This window comes from Sesamum indicum, linkage group LG13 (genome assembly GCF_026168435.1).
Source record: "Sesamum indicum cultivar Baizhima isolate 11 linkage group LG13, ASM2616843v1, whole genome shotgun sequence".
Classification (NCBI taxonomy): domain Eukaryota; kingdom Viridiplantae; phylum Streptophyta; class Magnoliopsida; order Lamiales; family Pedaliaceae; genus Sesamum; species Sesamum indicum.
The window spans coordinates 17,716,403-17,736,616 of NC_142669.1; the positions used below are offsets into that span (position 1 = coordinate 17,716,403).

At 36.6% G+C, this 20,214-nt stretch overlaps 1 protein-coding gene across 1 annotated transcript; it reads left to right on the forward strand.

Moving 5' to 3' along the window:
- Positions 1 to 1,575: 1,575 nt before the first annotated feature.
- Positions 1,576 to 19,840, forward strand: KAC2 (kinesin like protein for actin based chloroplast movement 2). The gene is made up of 23 exons (XM_011099178.3): positions 1,576 to 2,104; positions 4,615 to 4,738; positions 5,159 to 5,245; positions 5,379 to 5,549; positions 5,626 to 5,732; positions 6,021 to 6,152; positions 6,267 to 6,445; positions 8,346 to 8,507; positions 8,990 to 9,081; positions 10,250 to 10,401; positions 10,745 to 10,918; positions 11,984 to 12,130; positions 13,169 to 13,357; positions 13,602 to 13,673; positions 13,817 to 13,869; positions 13,983 to 14,205; positions 14,961 to 15,152; positions 15,285 to 15,500; positions 16,646 to 16,993; positions 17,250 to 17,348; positions 18,267 to 18,407; positions 18,507 to 18,665; positions 19,086 to 19,840. The coding sequence occupies exons 1-23, from the start codon at positions 1,895 to 1,897 to the stop codon at positions 19,539 to 19,541; spliced, it is 3,885 nt and encodes a 1,294-aa protein (XP_011097480.1). The 5' UTR covers positions 1,576 to 1,894; the 3' UTR covers positions 19,542 to 19,840.
- The last annotated feature ends 374 nt before the right edge of the window (positions 19,841 to 20,214 follow it).

The following is a 20,214-nucleotide window of genomic DNA, read 5'->3' on the forward strand; positions in this document are numbered from 1 at the left end:
AGTGCTCCCTAAAATTTGTTTATCTCTAACAAAAGACCCATTTGTTATTTAAAATTCACCGAATTTATTGATATTAGTTAAAAAAACTTGAATGAAATTCTATATTTACCTCTGGTTAATTTATTACTTACTTGTTGCGTGCCAAATAATTCTTTTATGACTGGATTACCTTTATAACAATGAAGATATATCTCCTCGTATGCATTAACATGTGAATATTTATAAAGTTAGTTTGGTCAGAAAATATTAATTTGACATGTAATAAGTTAATCAATGGATAAATATGAATTTTTCATCCATTTTGTTTTTGTTTTTTTTTTTTTTATCTAATATCTTCAAACTTGGTGAATTTTGAACTAACGGGTGGTTTATTTATTAAACACAAACAAATATTATGGTACTATGTGTACTTTTTCCAAAAATAAAGGGGTTCTATGTGTAATTCTATTAAATATCAGAGGAGGCCGGTACTACCTCTAATTTAAAAGAATAGAAGTATAAATATTGCTTCGAGGTAAAAAAAACATAAGTTATATGAACGGTAAAAGTGAAATACTAATAAACTTGTGAGAGTGATTTTATCTATTTGATGTAAGATTAAAGAACTTAAAAAGCTTACAAACTTAGTCAAACACCCTCTAAAACCCATAATACAATTATATTTCAAAAATCATTATGTGCCATATTGGGCATTTGTCAACAACAAAATTATTTTCGTTATTTGTCGAACATGTCATTTAATGTGTTCTTAAAAAACAAATAAAAAAATTCGAATGTCATGGACACGACATTTACATAGAAATGACATGCCATCGATACAATTCATAGCATGCATGTTACGTTTTTAATTATATGCTAATTTTTTATAAGTTATAACAAAAAATGATTGAAAAAATATATCTATTAATCTAATTTCATATCATTTTCATTTTAATTACTTTTCTTTATCAAAATTACTAATGAACTTATTATTGTGATGAAACATCATTGATCGGGACTGTAATATATAAAAAGTTGGCTAGATAAGCCTGCATTTTATCGAAACTTAAACTCTATAACTCAAACTGTTTATATTCCTAAATATAACAAACAGTACATTGACGAAACCTTGATTTGTGATACACTCACAAAGTTTGGGTATTTTGTTTGTAATGTACGAGTTCAGTTCGTTATTTCATTATATTCATTGCTGAATTATTGATTCGTATTTTGATATAACTCAAGAAAGATTTTAGATTACATAGAGAAATTAAAAGTCTAGCCAGACACAGGAAATACAAACATATGCAAAATACCACATAGTGTTTCTAGGAAAATTAAGTAGGAATTCTAGTAGATAATCTTAAAAAAACTCATCTTTATATTTTCAACATTTTCTAAAAACTATAAATTGTATATCAGAATTTTCTTAATACACTTTCATAGTTGGAAATAAATTAAAAAAGGGTCAATAGTATAATAAATATGTCACCAAAACCACGCTTTTAGGTGGCGGACCTGTTTTTTTATCTCCCTCCAAAGCCAATCAAAATTAAAATCGAAAACGTGGTCACTTATTACACAAGAACACAGTATTGAGAGCGAGCCCTCAATTCACCGCAATCCCAAGTATTTTATGTGAACCCCCAACGCCCAAATGTGTCCCACCCAAACACGCCGCTGTCAACACCTCCCCCACCACTAAAATTTTTGAACTGGATTACGGTGACACCCAAGGAAAGAATTAAGAGGCCATAATTCAGTGGCAGGGAGGAGAAAGAAGAGAGTTGTGTTGCATCAACTCTGTGTCTCTCTTCATCTCTGCGGAGCTGCATTTTCAAGCTGTTGTTGATTTTTTGTTTGTGTGGTTTTGGGTCTGAATTTTTGTGGGTAATCGGGCTGGTTTTTATTGGAAATGGGGGAGCAGAAGGGGAGCAATAACCGGTGGAACTGGGAGGTGGCTGGGTTCGAGCCAAGGAGATCGGTGGAGCAGCGGGATGATTACAGGAGGGCCTCGGTGGCGCCGTCGTTGGGGCGGCGCTACTCGATGTCCATTTCTTCGCATTCCGAGCTCTCCCAGCACGCCGTGAGCTCCAAGCTCATGCGATTGAAGGACAAAGTCAAGGTTTGTCTTCTTTAACTGTGGCGCTACTAAGGGATTGATTTAGGTTTATTTTTGGCTTTCCTGTGTGTCTCCTTGGCAATGCTTCTTTGATGTCTTCGGCTTTCAAGGTTTTACGCAAATGTTTGATGAGTTTGGTGTTTGAATGACTGAAATGTTGGTTTTTTGAGTTTAAGAAGAAGCGTTACTTTTGTCTACTAATAGGTATGCGTGGAATATGATCCGGATTTCTTGGAGGTTTTGTGACAATTGATTGTTGTTGGGTAGAAGTGAACTTTGAATTGATTGCTGTGGTGAAGCTCTTGATATAGGAACTTTATGGATTCTTGTGTTAGATTCTTGTTTAGTGACACAAGAAATGAGAAAGTAGTTATGTGACTGCTATGAACATCACTCTTTTGATAGGAATAATTGGGACCAACTTAAAATAGGATGTTTTATTCAATGCCTGGCATTTTGATTCGTTCTTGAGATTCTGGTAGGGCTTGGTTTAGCTACTGCAACATGCAATATGATTGCTTTTCAAATGGAAGATTGCTATAGATAGAGAGAACAGATCTGGAAGCCAGCACTACTTCTGTAGGCTCTGTTCTCATCTAACAAGAGTTCCTCCCTATCCCTTCAGTTGACCTGTTATAGACACTACGCTCTTCTTTTGGATTATATTCATGGATCAGCAGTTAATCAGATGATGCTCGTTTTACTTTTTATCCACATTCATGAGGGACGTGTCACCTATATGAGTTTATCAGCTTGAGAAATGCCTCAAATTTAAGCTTACTGAGATGGCCAAAGGGTTAGACCAATTACTGGAGTATATTTGGTGTTCCAAAGCTGGCTCTTTCAGCATTGATGTAGGATAGATTTGTTCCTGGAAGGGTTTGATGGAAGCTTTGATGGCAGTGTCTTTTCGTCAAAATCATTGTGTCACAAAATGAAGCATCCTTTCATGCTTCAGACCATTTTGTTTGTCATTTCCTTTTCTATCTTTTCTTTTTACAATTTACCTGACATGGGAACATGCATGGAAGAGGTTTACAGCCTTCCGAACAGGAAGCTGTCAGTCCGCAAGTTTACCAAGATATTATGAAGGGGAACCTGTGGCACAACTGTCTAAAGAAAAATAGCACACTGGCCGCAGCCTATGGAAACAAAACGGTCAACAACAGAGAGAACAAGGAGCTCCAGTTTGCAGAATAGTGGTAGAAGGTTTTAAAGGTCCAATAAATGGGAGGCCATAGATTACTTTTCCTTGCTTGGACAGTTGGACTAAGATTAAGATCCATACTACAGCTCATTTACTAATAATCTATTGAAGGATCTTGAGTTTTGAAGAAAAGGAACCTTTCCTCGAAATGTCTTCGGGTCAGCGAAGCCACATTATGAGTGCTTGATAACATTCCTCTCGAATTACATGCCACCTGTCTGAAAGCACTAGCTTATGCTGGTTAAATGGATAAAATATATCAAATTTGACGTCTATGTTAATAGAGAGATTTTGGTGAAATATTCCGACATCTATTATATGGGTGGAACACCTCAATCCCAATGGAGAAGAACTTCAGAAGCAACATTAGTTTCTCTTTCTGGAAAGGGATCATACTTCTACTGGAATTTGTTATTCATGGTGCATTCGACACCATCAGATAAAATCTCTATACATCTGTAAGTTACATGGTATTTATATAGAAACCATTTGTGATAGTTTAACTTAGAAACTTTAAAACTATGACTATGAATACTGTTTTCAGTGTATTCTTCGGTTTTCACGGTTACTTCACGAGTGGGCAAGTGCTGATAATATCACTTTCCTGGAAGTTTGTTCTCTCCATGTTTGTAACACAATAGAACTGTACTTTAATAGTTTTGTGGCCAAACATTGCAAAGTCTAATTTTAACGTGAAATTGTTCATCCTTTTTTATTATCTTATGTGGTTTAAATCTCATCACCTTCCCACTTTTTGGAATCCTGAGATTTCACATTGAGAACAGTCATTTTTGTGCATGCTAAATGTTGTGTCTCTTACACTTATATGCCACATGGAGTGTAGTCAGATGTAGTCTCTCAGAAATTTACATGATATATGTCATATGTGGATGTTCAGCGCAACACGGCAACATATATTAGTTGCTTCTAAAGGTTGAAATGTTAGCAAAAGGGTAATGAGGACTAGGAAGAGAAACAAGAAGGTTGCAGTTAGCTAGTACAATAACCTTGTGTTGGACCTCGTCAGACAATAACACATATTAAATACCTCTAATCACTATGCTTATGAGGCTTCACTTTTTTCTTATGAGTTCTGGCATTTTCCTTGGTTTTGATTGGTAAATACCACTAATAGCCAAACCTTGGACTTCGCTCTAGTGCATCATTGATTGCATTAGGGTTACATAGTTTTTGTTAAAATGGATTCAATGTGGTGATTTTGATTTTACCCTTTGGTTCAAGCATATCCCTATTTTTCCTAAACTTGTTATTCCTCTGAAATGTTCTTTTTGCTTTGTTTGCACAGGTTGTCAGAGAAGATTACTTGCAGTTGAGACAAGAAGCTACGGATCTTCAGGAATATTCCAGTGCAAAGCTTGATCGTGTCACACGTTATTTAGGTGTACTTGCTGACAAGACTCGTAAGCTAGGTAAAATGTGTCAGTTTGGATTAAGAAATTGTGTCAATTTTTGATACAAATTAGTTTTAGTTCAATGCATTTACAACTTTTATTGAACAGTTGCCCAAATATGTCTGATCAAATTATATTATGATATTTACAAGACTTTTATTCTGCAATTATTTATGTGTTTCTGCAAATGTTTCCTGTCATCTCATTGGTAGTTGTGTACAACTACGAAAGACTCTTAACTAATACCATCTAGCATAAAAATACTTCTTCTCTAGAATGCTACTTCAAGATCTTCTCCTACCAGACCTCCATGTTGCTGTTGCTCCCACTTTGTCAAATTAACCATAATACTAGTGGCTAAGGTTTAGAGATATCTGCTTTTCAAATATCTTTTCTGGTAGATTTCATTGACTGGAAACAAATCACCCCTACTTTCAGATCAAGCTGCCCTTGAAACTGAAGCTAGAATTTCTCCGCTGCTATCTGAGAAGAAAAAGTTATTTAATGACTTATTGACTGCAAAAGGTACTGACTTCTTTTCCAAGCATTCATGTATTTTCCCTCCTCTATTCTTACTAAACTTAGGACACACACAGGCACTTTTCCTGTGGCTGCCTTATGATCATCATGTGTGTCTGAACCTGGTTACTGATTGCAGGTAATGTAAAGGTGTTTTGTCGTGCAAGGCCACTTTTTGAGAATGAAGGTCCATATATTGTTGAATTTCCTGATGATTTTACCCTTCGCGTAAATACTGGGGATGATAGTCTCTCCAATCCAAAAAAGGATTTTGAGTTTGACAGGGTTTATGGACCTCATTTTGGACAAGGTGGTATCCTGTTGCTGATTCACTTCCTTTCTTTCGGCTGATCAAAGAAACTAACTTATTGGCTTCATTTTTGCAGCTGATCTTTTTGCTGATGTTCAGCCTTTTGTTCAGTCAGCATTTGATGGATATAATGTTTCAGTATTTGCATATGGGCAAACCAGCTCCGGAAAGACGCATACTATGGTCTTTCTTCTTTTTCCTCTCTTCCCCTCCTTCAATACTCATAAAATTGATATCATTACTACTTCTATGACAGTTAATGCATCTTTATATATTTTTGTGCTACATGCATCTATATGTGTCTTTGACACACACATGGGTGCAAAAGTCTATGTGAAACTTTTCCTGTTTCTTGCTAATGTATGTTTCCTTGGGATCATATTAGAAGATGTCAAATGAAGTTAGATGTAAATGTGTCACAAAACATTGATTGATAATCTCTCTATCTGATAACATTCCATCTTCCTGCAGGAAGGATCTAGCCATGATCGTGGTTTATATGTTCGATCATTTGAGGAGCTTTTTGATTTATCCAACTCAGATGCAACTTCAACTTCTCGATATAGTTTCTCGGTTTCCGTCTTTGAGCTTTATAATGAACAGGTTCCTTTTCCTAAACCACTGTTTGGTTCTCAATTTACGGTAAATCTCTTTTTGACATATATCATGCTGAACGTCATCAATATCTGATAATGGCCCTCATGAATGCTTTTGTAGATAAGGGATTTGCTTCTGGAATCTGGAAATATTCTACCAAAGGTCTGTATTGGGTCGTCAGACTATGTTGTGGAATTTGTCCAGGAAAAAGTTGAGAATCCTATAGAGTTCTCCAAAGTCCTCAAAGCAGCATTCCAGAATCGAGGGAGCGACACCTTGAAGTTTAAAGTTTCCCATCTGTATGGTTTATGCCAATGTTTCTGCATTACTGTCTTGTGTCTTGAGGCTTATTCTGCTTATGTTTTGTTTGTTCTGTGGTTTGCGTTAGTTTAGCACTTGTTTATGTGGAGTTGTGGACACTTATCTTTTTCCTTTTTGCAAAAGAATAATTGTGTGGTAGGCCGATATCCTCAATCACAAACTTATAAAACTCTGGAGAATGCACCTACTCTAATGATAGAAATGCCCACAATGTCAGGGTTTGGGGTAGCCCCCAAAAGGGAAGTTCGTGTATAGCGCACTTACCATCATTTACCCAATATCCCAATCTGGACAAAGCAATCAGCTGTGTGGTTGATGGTGATTGGAGATGGCTCCAGGAAACCAAGTGTTCTCAGAGGGTCATGTTCTTCCTTTGCCTTGCCCTCTAGGATAGGCTTATGGCCAACCCATCAGGTCTCCTAGGAATTGTTCTATTGGATAACCGCCAAAACTGCTGCTCTGACCAAGAAAACTCTACATATGCATTGATCTGCTGTCCTAAGTCCTAAGGCAGAAGAAATGTGGGTGGACATAGCCACAGACTTTTATTCCTTTTGAAGCGTTAAGTCCATCTGGACTAACAGAAGTTTGTCCGATTTTCAGGAAATATTATCCTTCCATCCTTTCCATGGTCCCTCATCTTTGTACTATTGGGACCTCAAGTAAGGCTAGGAGTGATAAGTTTCTGAGAACATGTCGATTCGCTTCTGGAAACAATCCTGTACAATTAAGCTGTTTACAGTTTGCTTTTGATCTTGCTGTTGCCTTCCCTACCAAGGTAGATTGATCGCGGAAGCTTGCTGAGTGCATAGGATGGAGTAAACTGGTTGGGCAAGCACAAACTAAGTATGAATTAGTAGCTACTCAAGTAGGAATGGTAAACTATGCTACGAGCCTGATAAGGGTTGCTAAATGGTTTTGGTTGAGAGCTTTCAGTTGTGAAGTTCATCGCTGCTCCATTATGGAAGAACTGTAAGCTTTAGTGACTAAGTCCTTCTTGCAACTAAGTTTGAATTGTTAGATGCTGGAATTGGTGGCTGGGTCTGAAGTGAAATTATCCAAATCACTGACGGATCTTCTCACTCCTTGTGGAGCATTTTGGCAGATTGCTGGAAGCTGTTCAAGCTCTAATGGGACTTCACTTAGTGACATATAAGAAGATGGGGCAATGCTGCAACTGATCCAATTGCTGGTTGAGGTCACATGCAGATGCAATGAAGGATGGTTAGGATGATCCACCTGAGGACATCTTAAAGGATTTTTGTAAGGGAGTCAGTTTAGTTATAATCCATTTTCCAGCCATAATGTGCTTATAGAGCTAGGAACACCAGCCAACTACTTTGATGTGTTATAGTTTTGGGGAACTTTCACAAAACCTCTGAAGATGAAACGTGGTAGGTTTTTATGGCAAGTGCTTGAAAATACAACTATTTGTGGTATTAAGCATTTTTTTGGAGGCTCCATCTGGTTTGCATAATAAACTTTAATGGAAAAGACATTCTACGTAGAATGGGATTTCATGACAAATGGTTCCAGAATTTTCCACTCTTTTGTCAGGCTGACAGTTGACTGAAAAACATTTCAACTACTGTCATACACAGTCCAAGATGCTAAGTGCTCTATATAAAACTCAAATTACAGAAAATTCTGTACGACATAGTTTCCACTAGGTTTGCAGCTTCTCCATAGAAACTGTCATGTTCTGGAATATGTTGAACTTTATGTAATAATGCATTTCATGTATCTTTGGTAAAAATTGTTGTTGTGTGTATTTGTGTATGTTCATCTTATTCCACTTTCTTTATTAAAATGAATTGATTCTTCCACCCTAGGTTTTTCTTATTATATATTTGTTTCTCTTTGGCTTGCTTTTTGTAGGGTTGTCATGGTTCATATATACTATAAGAATGTGATCACGGGTGAGAACATATATAGCAAGCTTACTCTAGTTGATTTGGCTGGAAGCGATAGTATAAATGTAGAGGAGGAAGCTGGTGAACATGCAACAGAGTTTTTGCATGTCCTAAAATCCCTCTCAGCGTAAGTGAACGTCCACATTTTGTTTTTTCAATGGTAATACGATAGATGATGTAATTCATTTCCTTTGTCTAGCAACAATCTAAAGGATTTCCACTTGTCATGAGTTGTAGTTGCAAATATTTCTCGCTGGTTTGTTTGTATGGCACAGCAGTTAGTAGAGTTTTGTACCCCAACAGGAACCTTAAGAGGTTTCTTTGTTTGTTCATTGTTATTCATGTTAATGTTTTTTCCCATGTTTGTGTCCTTGCATGGGGATATTGGAAGCCCGCAAAAAAGCTATCTTTATTTCAATATATGATAGGCCTGATAGATGCCCTATCTAGATTTTAGACGCTCTATTGGTTCTATTACCATCAATTCAAGTATAGGTTTTGGTATGTTATTAGCAGTGAGGTGTTTTGCTTTACTCTACTTATCATTCTTTGACTTCTTTGTTACTACTTTTGCTGTTATCTTTCATCACAGTCGATATTCATGTGCAGGTTGGGTGATGTTTTGGCTTCTTTAACCTCTAAGAAGGATAATATTCCATATGAGAACTCAGTGCTAACAAAAGTTCTTGCAGATTCATTAGGTATTCATGTTCTATATTTCCTTTCCCTGTTATTTATGTTTTGATTCTATAGCTATTCCTTAAATAAAGGTCTTACTAGGAGTTAAAGACTTAATATCTATTCTTGCGAGCAATTGTATCTTCATGAGTTTGAAAGGTTTATATTTCCAACTGTTGTATTTTGGTATAATTTGTACAAAGACTTGGACAAGTGTCTACATTTTTGTATGAATTCAGTTATAATAGGTTTGTTTTTGAATTAACTGTTACTAGAGAGAATACTATGCTATGTCAAAAGGCTACTGATTGGAAGCCTATATAATCTATAGATAACTGTAAAATCCTACTTCGAACAAAGGAGAAAAGGGAAGAAGGCATATTGGTCTACATCAAGGACATTTAAGTTGAAAGGAGCAAGTTATTTGCACATATATTTGGGTGTTTAATGCAGCTTAGAAAACTGACCATCCTTCTCTTATGATGTTATTAGCCCAGATTAGTCATACCGAACTGGACCATGTAATACATAGAAACTCTTCCTCTGATATAATCTGATTTTTAAATAAGACGAGTTTCAAAAGATAGTGGAGAAGATGAAGAATGGGAGGAAACGCCAAAATTACTTAGCTAAAATGGAGTTCACTTGCTGGATTATTAGAAAAATATAACCTGCTTGACTGCTTCCCTCCGCATGACAGTGGATAGCTGGGATGTAGAAGTCAAACGTCATAGGACCTCTCAAAATCTTTCCAACTTAGTTAAAAAGCCTTGTGTATGATATGCATGCTCTTGGTGATGCTGTAATTGAATTTCAAGAACATTCTCTTTCTTGCTGAAAGGAGTGACTAATTTGAGATTTTCTTACAATTGAACTGTATAGCGTCTCTTAATGCAAATAGTTTCATGTTACTATGAGATGCTGGAAAGGGGTACCTCTAATGCCTTACCAGAATGATACACAATGTCTGTGGTGTACACTTGTATGGGCTCTGGGAACCTAGAAATTCAGTACATGAGCAATTCACTTATAGATCAAGAGCTACACACGACTTTTTCTTTCTTCACTTCCACTAGCATCCAATATTGTCTTATATGTCTGAAGTTGTCCTGGACCCCCGTTTCCACTTTTGACCTTTTATGCTCCTTTCATCTTTCTAAGGTACATGTTGTATTTTCATTCTTCATGTAGGTGGAAGCTCCAAGACGTTGATGGTTGTTCATATCTGCCCTAATATGCAAAACATGTCTGAGACAATAGCATGCCTTAATTATTCGGCTAGAGCGCGAAATGCTATGTTGAGCCTTGGGAATCGAGATACAATCAAGAAATGGAAAGATATTGTGAGTGTGCTGAATTTCTTTGGTATTGGCATCAATAGATTAAGATCTTGGCATTGCATCCCATTACATGCAAGTTCTACAATTAGATAGGAAAAGATCATGTCGATATCAGCATCCTTTATAGTCTTTGCTTTCCTGTGAAATCATTTCCTTGCTTATCTTTCAAATCTATAGTTTCAGGCTATACATGTTCGCACAAATTCAAGAGAGAACTTTTATGACTTGGTCACTATCTACACTAGTGATAGTTTCATGATACATGCATGTCGGTAAATGGATCTTAAGATAAACGTATGTGGTGGTAATTTGTTCACTAAAATTTCAGCTGCAACTTTTCTTGTAGGCCAACGATGCACGTAAAGAATTGCTTGAAAAAGAAAAGGAAATAAGCGACCTGAAGTTAGAAAGTATGGGACTAAAGGAAGATTTAAAGCGTGCAAATGACCAATGTGTTTTACTCTACAATGAAGTTCAGAAAGCCTGGAAAGTTTCTTTCACATTGCAGTCAGATTTAAAGGTTTGTGACATCATGCTTTTATACTGTTATGTGTTTCACTTGTTTCTTCTTTCTCACTGTTTTGCTCCTATAATTCGTAAATGAAAAATTATGCCATCCTTTACACGTTGTCAGATGGCTACTTCGGGTAAATAGGCTGTCAACTGAGTTACTGCATCCAAATGGGCGTGTTCAGTAGTTGAGCCACACATCCAAATAAAGATGTGATAATCTGTGGAAAGGAAATTTGTCTATTCTGAACCATATTTTATGACTAGTACACTTATGGACAGGAGTCCAGTTTTGTTTTCTCCTTTCCTAGGTGGAAAGATCAGTCAGATTTCAGTTATACCATGTAATCGTTGTTTTGCACCTTTTGTGTGATCGAAGTAATCTAGATTATCATTGAATTTTAATACCACTTTATCCTTTAGCAAGCTAGACTCCTTATTGTAATACTTTCAGCCTTATGGGAGTGAAAACTCCTGCATTAATGAAAGTAAAGATCCATAAACCCATTTTTGTATTAAGGAAAGGTCTTGCCTCCAACCCAGGAACTTTGCTGATTTTGTGGGTGTTTCTTTTTCCATTGAACGGTATAAGTTTGTTACTTTTGATTTTCAACTATTAACATCTGTTAATCGTGCTTCTTTCCGTTGACATCTGCTAACAGTTTGTTTCTTTTGATTTTGTGGGTATTTAATTTTTATATTCAATAGAATAAGTTTGTTGGTATTGATTTTCATCGTTTTGTTGTTGGTTGATTAAAGAGATGGCGACTCTTATTTTCATGAAATTTTTTTTATGACCCTGGAGGTGTAACAGCATGTTACACTGATGACTGATTGTTCCGTTTGCAGTAATGTAAAAATAGAAATTTGCACTGGCTAATTGATGTGAAATGTAGCAATTTCTAAGAAAATACATGTTAGCCGTCTTTTTCTAGCTTAGTTATTGGAACACTGTATTTTTGTAGAGCCAATGATGTTTGAATTATGCTTCTTGAAACTTACAGCACCCTGGTCGATGGATTCCTTATGAGTTTCTTTCTTTGACGATCTAGAATTTGTTATGATGCTTTTGCAGGCAGAGAATATAATGCTTGCAGATAAGCATCAGATAGAGAAGGAACAGAATGTGCAACTCCGTAACCAAATTGCTCAGTTGTTGCAAGTAGAGCAAGACCAGAAATTGCAAATAGAAGAAAGGGATTCAACAATTCAAATGTTGCAGGTTGGCTCAAGAATCCTGTATTAGTTGGCTTTTGTCAATCATTATAGTAGATATGTGCGTGTATGGTTTTACCAAACTCTTTCAGATGCTATTCTAACTTTTTTTCTGCATCGCTTGTGCTCTAAGTTGCTGCATGCAATCTTTTTGAGAATATGAAGCACCATATGCAATTTTTGTTGTAAAAGAAGAACAGAGTCATATCTCAGTTCAATTTGTCTTATAAGGAATACTTCTTAACCTTTTTACTTTTTAGTTCTAGTCCCTAAATTTTATTGGCAAGTTATGGTGCCAGTATGATAAATAAATGCTGGATGAACTAAAGTTTGCTTTGAAGGTCTGTTGGTCTCTTCTTTCAATAAGTTAAAACTTGAAATAATAAAATTCTTAAGCCTTATCTGTCTTCATTTTCATTTTGTCAGTTTTCATTTCCATTTGCTTGTAAACACACACACACACACACACATATACACTCATATGGAGAGGAGAGAGAAGAGAAAAAAGAAGAAGGATCTTTAAGTTTAAAAATTGAGGTGTTCTTGTTACCCGAGTAAATTAATTTTTGACTACTTATTTCATGTGTGTGTGTTGTGGTGGTGGTGGTGGGGGTGACGACAAGGTCATCTTGTTTTTTCTGGTAATTTGTGAAGTCACAAATTACTAACAGGGCTTGGCAATGTAATTGTGCAATCTTGAGATGTAGTTTCTGTATTTTGACCCTTGTACAGTGCATCACTGTACTTATCCCTAATTTATATATAAGGAAACAGGATTTAACATGCTGTAATGAAATATGTGAAGTTGGCATCAGATAAAGAGGTCTAATAGTTGCATTATGTGCTGAATATACTGAAAAGCTTTGTGCTAAATAAATGCATAAGTTGCACTAGTTATGTTTCCAAGGTTTACTTTGGTGTTTGAAATTTAGCAGCCAGCAATAAAGATATTAGGAAAGGTAAAATTTCATACAGTTGCCTTGTGGAGAGAGAACTTTATGACTGGATAATTAATCCTCATCATTGTTTATACCTCTCTCTGTAGGCCAAACTGAGGAATGTTGAGTCACAATTAAATGAAGCTCTTCTTTCCAATGAGACTGGGTCAACAAATGGCTCTGGACCACAGACTGGAGAGCAAACTAGCAACAAAACTACAGCTGATGACATGGATTCTACTGCAGTTACCAAGAGGCTTGAGGATGAACTCAAGAAACGGGATGCACTTATTGAGGTACTTCATTGTGTTAACGTGTCAATGAGGGTATTTTTTTGTTAGATATTTTTCGTTGAACCTGCCTCAAAAGGAATGGAGTTGGGAATTATGCTTCCAGGAATACTGAAATTTTAATTATCTTCTTTTTCTTATCAGCAGCTCTGTTTGTTGAAACAACTCAGAGACACTATGATGCCTCTTTTCTGCATCATGTTGTCCTTATAATATAGAAGAATAATCCTGTCCCTTTTCTTTTTGTCAGAGATTACATGAAGAGAACGAGAAGTTGTTTGACAGATTGACTGAAAAAGCTTCCTTAGCTGGATCGCCTCAGGTTCTTTATCTTTTATAGAACTTGTGTTGCATGATTCGAGTGGTTAATTTTTCGTGTGGTTGGTGTTCCTCTGTCGTACTATGTTATGCTTAACCTACTTGTTGTTTATTCATGTAAGCATTACTTGGTTGGTTTTCTCTCAGGTGTCAAGCCCATCTCCCAGGGGGCCACTTACTCAGTCTCGCGACTTGGGAAGGTGTTTCTCCACTCTGGTTTAGAATGACTTGACTTTGATTCTTTTTCCAAATTCTCTCCATATATGATCCTTATCTGTCTGTGCCACCTCCCCCCCTGAATTTTCCTGGACAGGGATGATAATTCTATCGCCAAAGGACGCCTGGGTGATGCTGTTCCCTTACCTTTAGCCTCTGAAAAAATAGAGAGCTCAGTTGCATTGGTTAAATCTGGTTCTGATAAGGTGAAAACTACGCCAGCTGGTGAATATCTTACTGCTGCTCTGAATGATTTTGATCCCGAACAATATGATAGTCTTGCTGCGATCTCCGATGGTGCAAACAAGCTTTTGATGTTGGTACGCATAAATTAATATATTTCCATGCATTCAACTACCAAACTCTTAGTGTCAGAATTGGAAAGTTGTTGTTTCTGTTTGGTGTCCTTTTATAATTTTGGTGCCAAGTTGTTGTTTATCTGGGCAGCTGTCCATGACTCTTCCCTTGGATAGTGTAAATTGTTGCGGACATTCCTTTTGCTGCTTTCCCTTATCCAGATTGTTCTAAGCTTTCATTAAGGACTATAGGATCGATAAGAATATGTATGGCAATTGCTAATTTCATTCTGGTCTAGCTGACATGATTATACTTAACTGGCAAGTTCAATATTTGTTAGAATGATTGGTAGAGTGCGTCAAAGAAGATTGAAGGAAAGATGCTTGGTTCTGAAGCATACATTTGTAACAATGCTTTACATGCCCCCTTAAGCCAACTGCCAATAGAACTACTTTTTCTTCAGTGTAACTTTATTCGGCAACAGGACTCTTTTGATCCCTTGCTCAACATTGTATGCTTGTCCTGATCTTGAAGTATTTGTTTAAGATTTATCATATGCCAGGATTCATGATGCTATGGATAACGACAATAAGGTCTTATGATCTGGGTTAAGCTAGAAGATCTTGTAGTATATAATCATCTTTCTTTTGTTATCACTTATTGTTGTCATATATCTCAACTTTGAGAGGCGTGAACAGACAGTTATCATTGTATGCTTAAAATCTTATTATCACGAACATGATTTCTCCTTAAAACTACTTATCCTTGAATGTGGCAGGTTTTGGCTGCAGTCATTAAAGCAGGTGCTTCTAGAGAGCACGAAATACTTGCTGAAATAAGAGATGCTGTTTTTGCCTTCATCCGTAAAATGGAGCCCAAAAGGGTGATGGATACCATGCTTGTTTCCCGTGTTAGGATTCTGTACATTCGTTCCCTACTTGCTCGGTCACCAGAGCTACAATCAATTAAGGTACTAAAACTTTTCCTTTTATTGTGCCGAGCAACTGGTTGCATAAAGAAAATACTCCCTGAGGAAACAATTCCTGCCAATATAAATCCAATAAAAAGTATATTCATGTGAAATGATTTCTTCTGTTTTAAGGTTTCTCCTGTTGAGCGCTTTTTGGAGAAGCCTAATAGTGGACGTAGTAGAAGCTCTAGCCGTGGTAGCAGCCCCGGAAGGTCTCCAGTGCGCTATGATTCCAGCACAAGGAATATGCTGGTTGAGGACCAGATTCAAGGGTTCAAAGTAAATATAAAACCAGAAAAGAAGTCGAAGTTGTCATCAGTGGTCCTGAAGATACGCGGAATTGATCAGGTACTATTACTGTAGTTTACTATACTGGTCATTTCGTTCCATCTTGTATTTTTTCTTTTTGTTCCAAGTATAGGATTCCACTTTTAAAGAGCTTAATCTTTTAGATGAGGCACTAAACTAGAGTATTACCTGGGCTCCGAATTGATTTAGGTCGTACTACTACTCATACATATCCATGCAACCAAAGCCTTGATATACACACATGCATAAAGCAACCTCTTTTTCGTCACATATAGTAGGTGATTGAAATAAAGTAAAGTTATAAGATTAACACGAGTGTGGTTTCTCTTCTCTGACATTGCTGGAGATCAGGGCTGAAAAATGAATTAAGCTGCTTGATGCTTGATTCGAGATCGATCACTGAAAGTTAGTTTGAATTTGTTTTACTAAACAAGATAAAGTAAACTTGAACACATGAAGCACTCAGATCATGTTTGACTCGATTACAGCTTCTTCAAGCTAGGCGTGCTAGATAATCAAACTAAGCTCAAATACAAAACTTGATTAGAAATTGAAATCAATTTTTAATAATACCTTGTTCGGCTTGACCCGGTTGATATATTTACTTTCCAACTACAGCTGAGGGAAAATGGATCCAATTGTAGGACCTGAATGCATGCATACTCAATTGGAATGAAGATACTATTTGTGCAACAGCAAATTTGCCATGAATAAATCGAGTAAATGATTTAAAATGCGAAGCAGCATATTATCTTCATTAGTATAAGAGTTTTTGGGAGCTCTCCAATTCTTTCTTTGCATCTGCATAATATTGTCTGTATATGAACTTGTATAATAAATCCGAGATCAATTAATCACGGAGATTGACATGGTGCATTTGGCAGACTGTTGAAAATTGTAAGCATGCTTGCTAACTTCCATTTTTCTTCTCTGTAATTTGCTCAAAGAAAAAAGTATGGGAAGATGTAAGAACTTGGCGAACTTTCGCAAGGATCATTTTGAGCTGAAAATGCCCGTAGTCGCAAATTAATTTCTTGGTGCCCTGTTTATGCTTTGCTCTTATATATATATATATATGTATGTACATATAGTTTTTTGGTTCTTCTGCCAGCATTATTTTTTAGGGTAAATTTGTAATCCATGGACTTCAAGTAATTTTTGACAGTTCAGATTAAAATATACAGGACACGTGGAGACAGCATGTAACAGGTGGAAAACTCAGGGAAATAACTGAGGAAGCAAAAACTTTTGCAGTTGGGAACAAGGCACTTGCAGCTCTCTTTGTTCATACTCCAGCTGGTGAGCTCCAGCGACAAATCAGAAATTGGCTTGCGGAGAACTTTGACTTCCTTACTGTTGCTGATGATACAGTACCTGGAGCAACTGGTCAGCTTGAGCTTCTCTCTACTGCAATAATGGATGGTTGGATGGCTGGACTGGGTGCTGCCCATCCTCCAAATACTGATGCTCTTGGCCAACTTTTATCTGAATATGCAAGGCGTGTTTATACTTCTCAACTGCAACATTTAAAGGTATTTTCTGAACGGTCTTATGGTGCACTTTATTTCTGCATCTCTGTGCAGCAATGGGTGGTACATGCAATGCCACTGGGTTGGTAAATCTCTGTTACTGTATCGTGTTTTGCTCATCTTGTCTATCAACTAAACCTGATATTTATTTCTTGTTGACTTTTATTACAAAAGTCAATGTAATACACAGTGATCTCGCACAATGTACTTTTACTATTTTTTTTTGTACTAATATCTCATATTACGCTTTGTTCATCAGGATATTGCAGGTACTTTGGCAACTGAAGTGGCGGAAGACTCTGCACAAGTAGCTAAGCTGCGTTCAGCTCTTGAGTCTGTTGATCACAAGAGAAGAAAGGTTAAATATAGCATGACATTTTTTTCTTTGAAAATATAGCATAACTCTCCATTTTGAAAACTTTTTATCTATTTCATTTTTTAGTAGTGAGAGAACCCAGATAAGTGTTTTCTACTGCTAGAATCCAAGTATCCAAAGTTAAAGCTCATCTTTGATAATTGAATTCAATTATCATGGACTGAAACCATGTTTCTGTTAATTGTACATTTTTATTTAGATGTATTCCTACTACAATGCTATTTAACTAAAGTGAAAGAATGACTAGTTTGGAATCTTTTGCTAGAGATTTGGAAGTCACCAGTCATTGTTCTTACAACAAGGAAAAGATTTCTGACTTTGGAAATCTGGCTGCTTTCTCAAAACTCTAGTTTTCTTGAAACAACCTCAACAAAAATGTTGATTGCAGGCAAACAGCTACTTGACTGGGGCTCAGAAGGAAAAACATTTGTATAAAAATTGATTTAAGTTGCCCGTCCTATGTTATCAAATATTTTTGGCTGATTGAATTTGGTTCTATAGGTTAGAAATGTCCTGAATAGGGATGAGATTGTGTTGCCTGTTTTAACCAAGCTTATTCTTCAGGCTGAAAAGATGATTCAATTTCTCACTTTATTTATAATTGCAGAAGCCAATTACGTGTTCTTTCAGAGTTCTGACTGATGAAAGACTTGTTCTCTAACTTTACCAGAGTGCCTTCTGAATGTTGATGGCAGCAATTGTTTTCTTGCCTGTCCATTTTAGTTTTGTTTGTCATACTCAAGTTGCATCCTTTTCATTTAAAGCTCCTAGTGTCTGGAATAATTTAAGGGCTTCAATTTTGTTAGAGCATTGAGATTATATGAGTGTATTATCTACGAGCTTTTTTTTTTTATCATTATATTATCTATGACCTTACTCCTAAATATTTGTTTGAATCAGATTTTGCAACAAATGAAAAGTGATGCAGCAATGCTGAATTTGGAAGATGGTGCTACACCCATTCGAAATCCATCTACTGCTGCTGAGGATGCAAGACTTGCATCATTAATTTCCCTCGATGGCATATTGAAGCAAGTCAAGGTTTTTTGTCGTTCTCGTTTCTCCTCATACTCGTTGCCATTGCAGTGTTTTTTGGTGGAGCAGGAAAAATAGGGAATTTGACCGTCTTTGCTTTAACAGGATATAACGCGGCAAACCTCTGTTAGTGTTCTCAGTAAGAGTAAGAAGAGATCAATGCTTGCCTCTCTAGATGAACTTTCAGAACGGATGCCTTCTTTACTTGACGTTGACCATCCATGTGCTCAAAGACATATCGCAGAAGGTCGACATGCTGTTGAGGTATGCGGATATCATATGGGTACATGGAGTCTGGTTTTCAACTTATCCAACATGTTCGGCTTCTTTGTTCGGGTGGGGGACCATAAAATTCGGGAACTAAAATATCTTTGGAAGCAAGAACTTACAAAGCTAAAGAAAATTCTAGTGGATATGATCTTTTTGTTATGTAAATTATGGCTGCTTCTGTCATTCCATTTTAATTTGCATAATGGAGATATTATTTTTTCTGAATGCTGCAAAAGGGACATAAGAAAAAAGTCACGATTCCTCGAGATCTTGGTTTGCATGGTATAGGGGTCATTTTTAGGAAGTCTAGGAAATTGCAGTCCCACCGCATAGCCTACCTGTCTCAAACGGAACTTTGCTAAAATTTTATTTGATTGTCACTTTGTACATATTTGAAGTTCTAGTGCTATGCAGTTAACTCCGGAGGAGGACGACAAGGTTGTTGATGCAACACGTGCTACCAAACTTCTTGGAGACACGCCATATGGTGTTGAAACTGATGTAGCCCAGTGGAACGTTTTGCAGTTCAACACGGGCTCAACGACCCCATTCATCATTAAATGTGGTGCCAACTCGAATTCTGAACTGGTCATTAAGGCGGATGCACGAGTCCAGGAACCCAAAGGCGGGGAAATCGTCCGAGTCGTTCCAAGACCAACTGTTCTGGAAAATATGAGCCTTGATGAGATAAAAGAGGTCTTCACTGAGCTCCCCGAGGCTCTAAGTTTGCTTGCTCTTGCTAGGACAGCAGACGGAACCAGAGCTCGTTATTCTCGATTGTACAGAACTCTGGCCATGAAGGTTCCCGCACTGAGGGACCTAGTCGGTGAACTTGAGAAAGGGGGAGTACTAAAAGATATGAAATCGTGATTAAGTCAATTCTCAAGAGAGAGACCAAGTGTATATCTCATGCCCCGTGTTGTTGTTTTTACCTCAAGGCCTGTAGTATATTGTTTCAGAGCTTGTCGGAAAAATCTGGACATGTATTTTTGGTGTAATCTTGCCTTAGGACAAAGATTTCTTAGAAATGTTTGTGCTTCCTTTGCTAGTAGTATTTGGTGTTGATTGTAAAAGGCTATGATTGTTGCTATGTTACACCAATTTTGTGGAGTTCATCTGTAAATACTACTGTGTTGTAAATTATGTCTCTCCAATTTGCTCTTTTCTTATGTACAAGTAAAGCACATGCACATTCCGCGTGATGCATAGTTTTGAACTTTTTAACACTTAGTTTTCTGTTCATCAGGCATTCTCAAATACTGTTAATATAGTGTATGAATATATATATATATATATATATGTGTGTGTGTGTGTGTGTGTGTGTCTATGAAATTTAATCTTGTTTTGTAATAATAATTTTTAACTCAAAACAAAAGGAACACATCAGTAAAAGATTTTAGTAAGAAAAATTATTAAAATGAATTCCTAGTCATATTTGTACGTTCGGCTTTCTTAAGTGAATGATGAAGATTAATATTAATAGAGTTTTTCAACACTTTTTCAAAAATATCTTTGAATGTTATAAAGCTTCTAAATTTATGTA

Excerpts from the sequence above, each read along its gene's own strand:
- KAC2 (XM_011099178.3), top strand. The coding sequence starts at position 1,895 with ATGGGGGAGCAGAAGGGGAGCAATAACCGGTGGAACTGGGAGGTGGCT. Across the intron at positions 6,153-6,266 it reads TTGAGCTTTATAATGAACAG|ATAAGGGATTTGCTTCTGGA; the intron begins GTTCCTTTTCCT and ends ATGCTTTTGTAG. Across the intron at positions 10,402-10,744 it reads TCAAGAAATGGAAAGATATT|GCCAACGATGCACGTAAAGA; the intron begins GTGAGTGTGCTG and ends CTTTTCTTGTAG.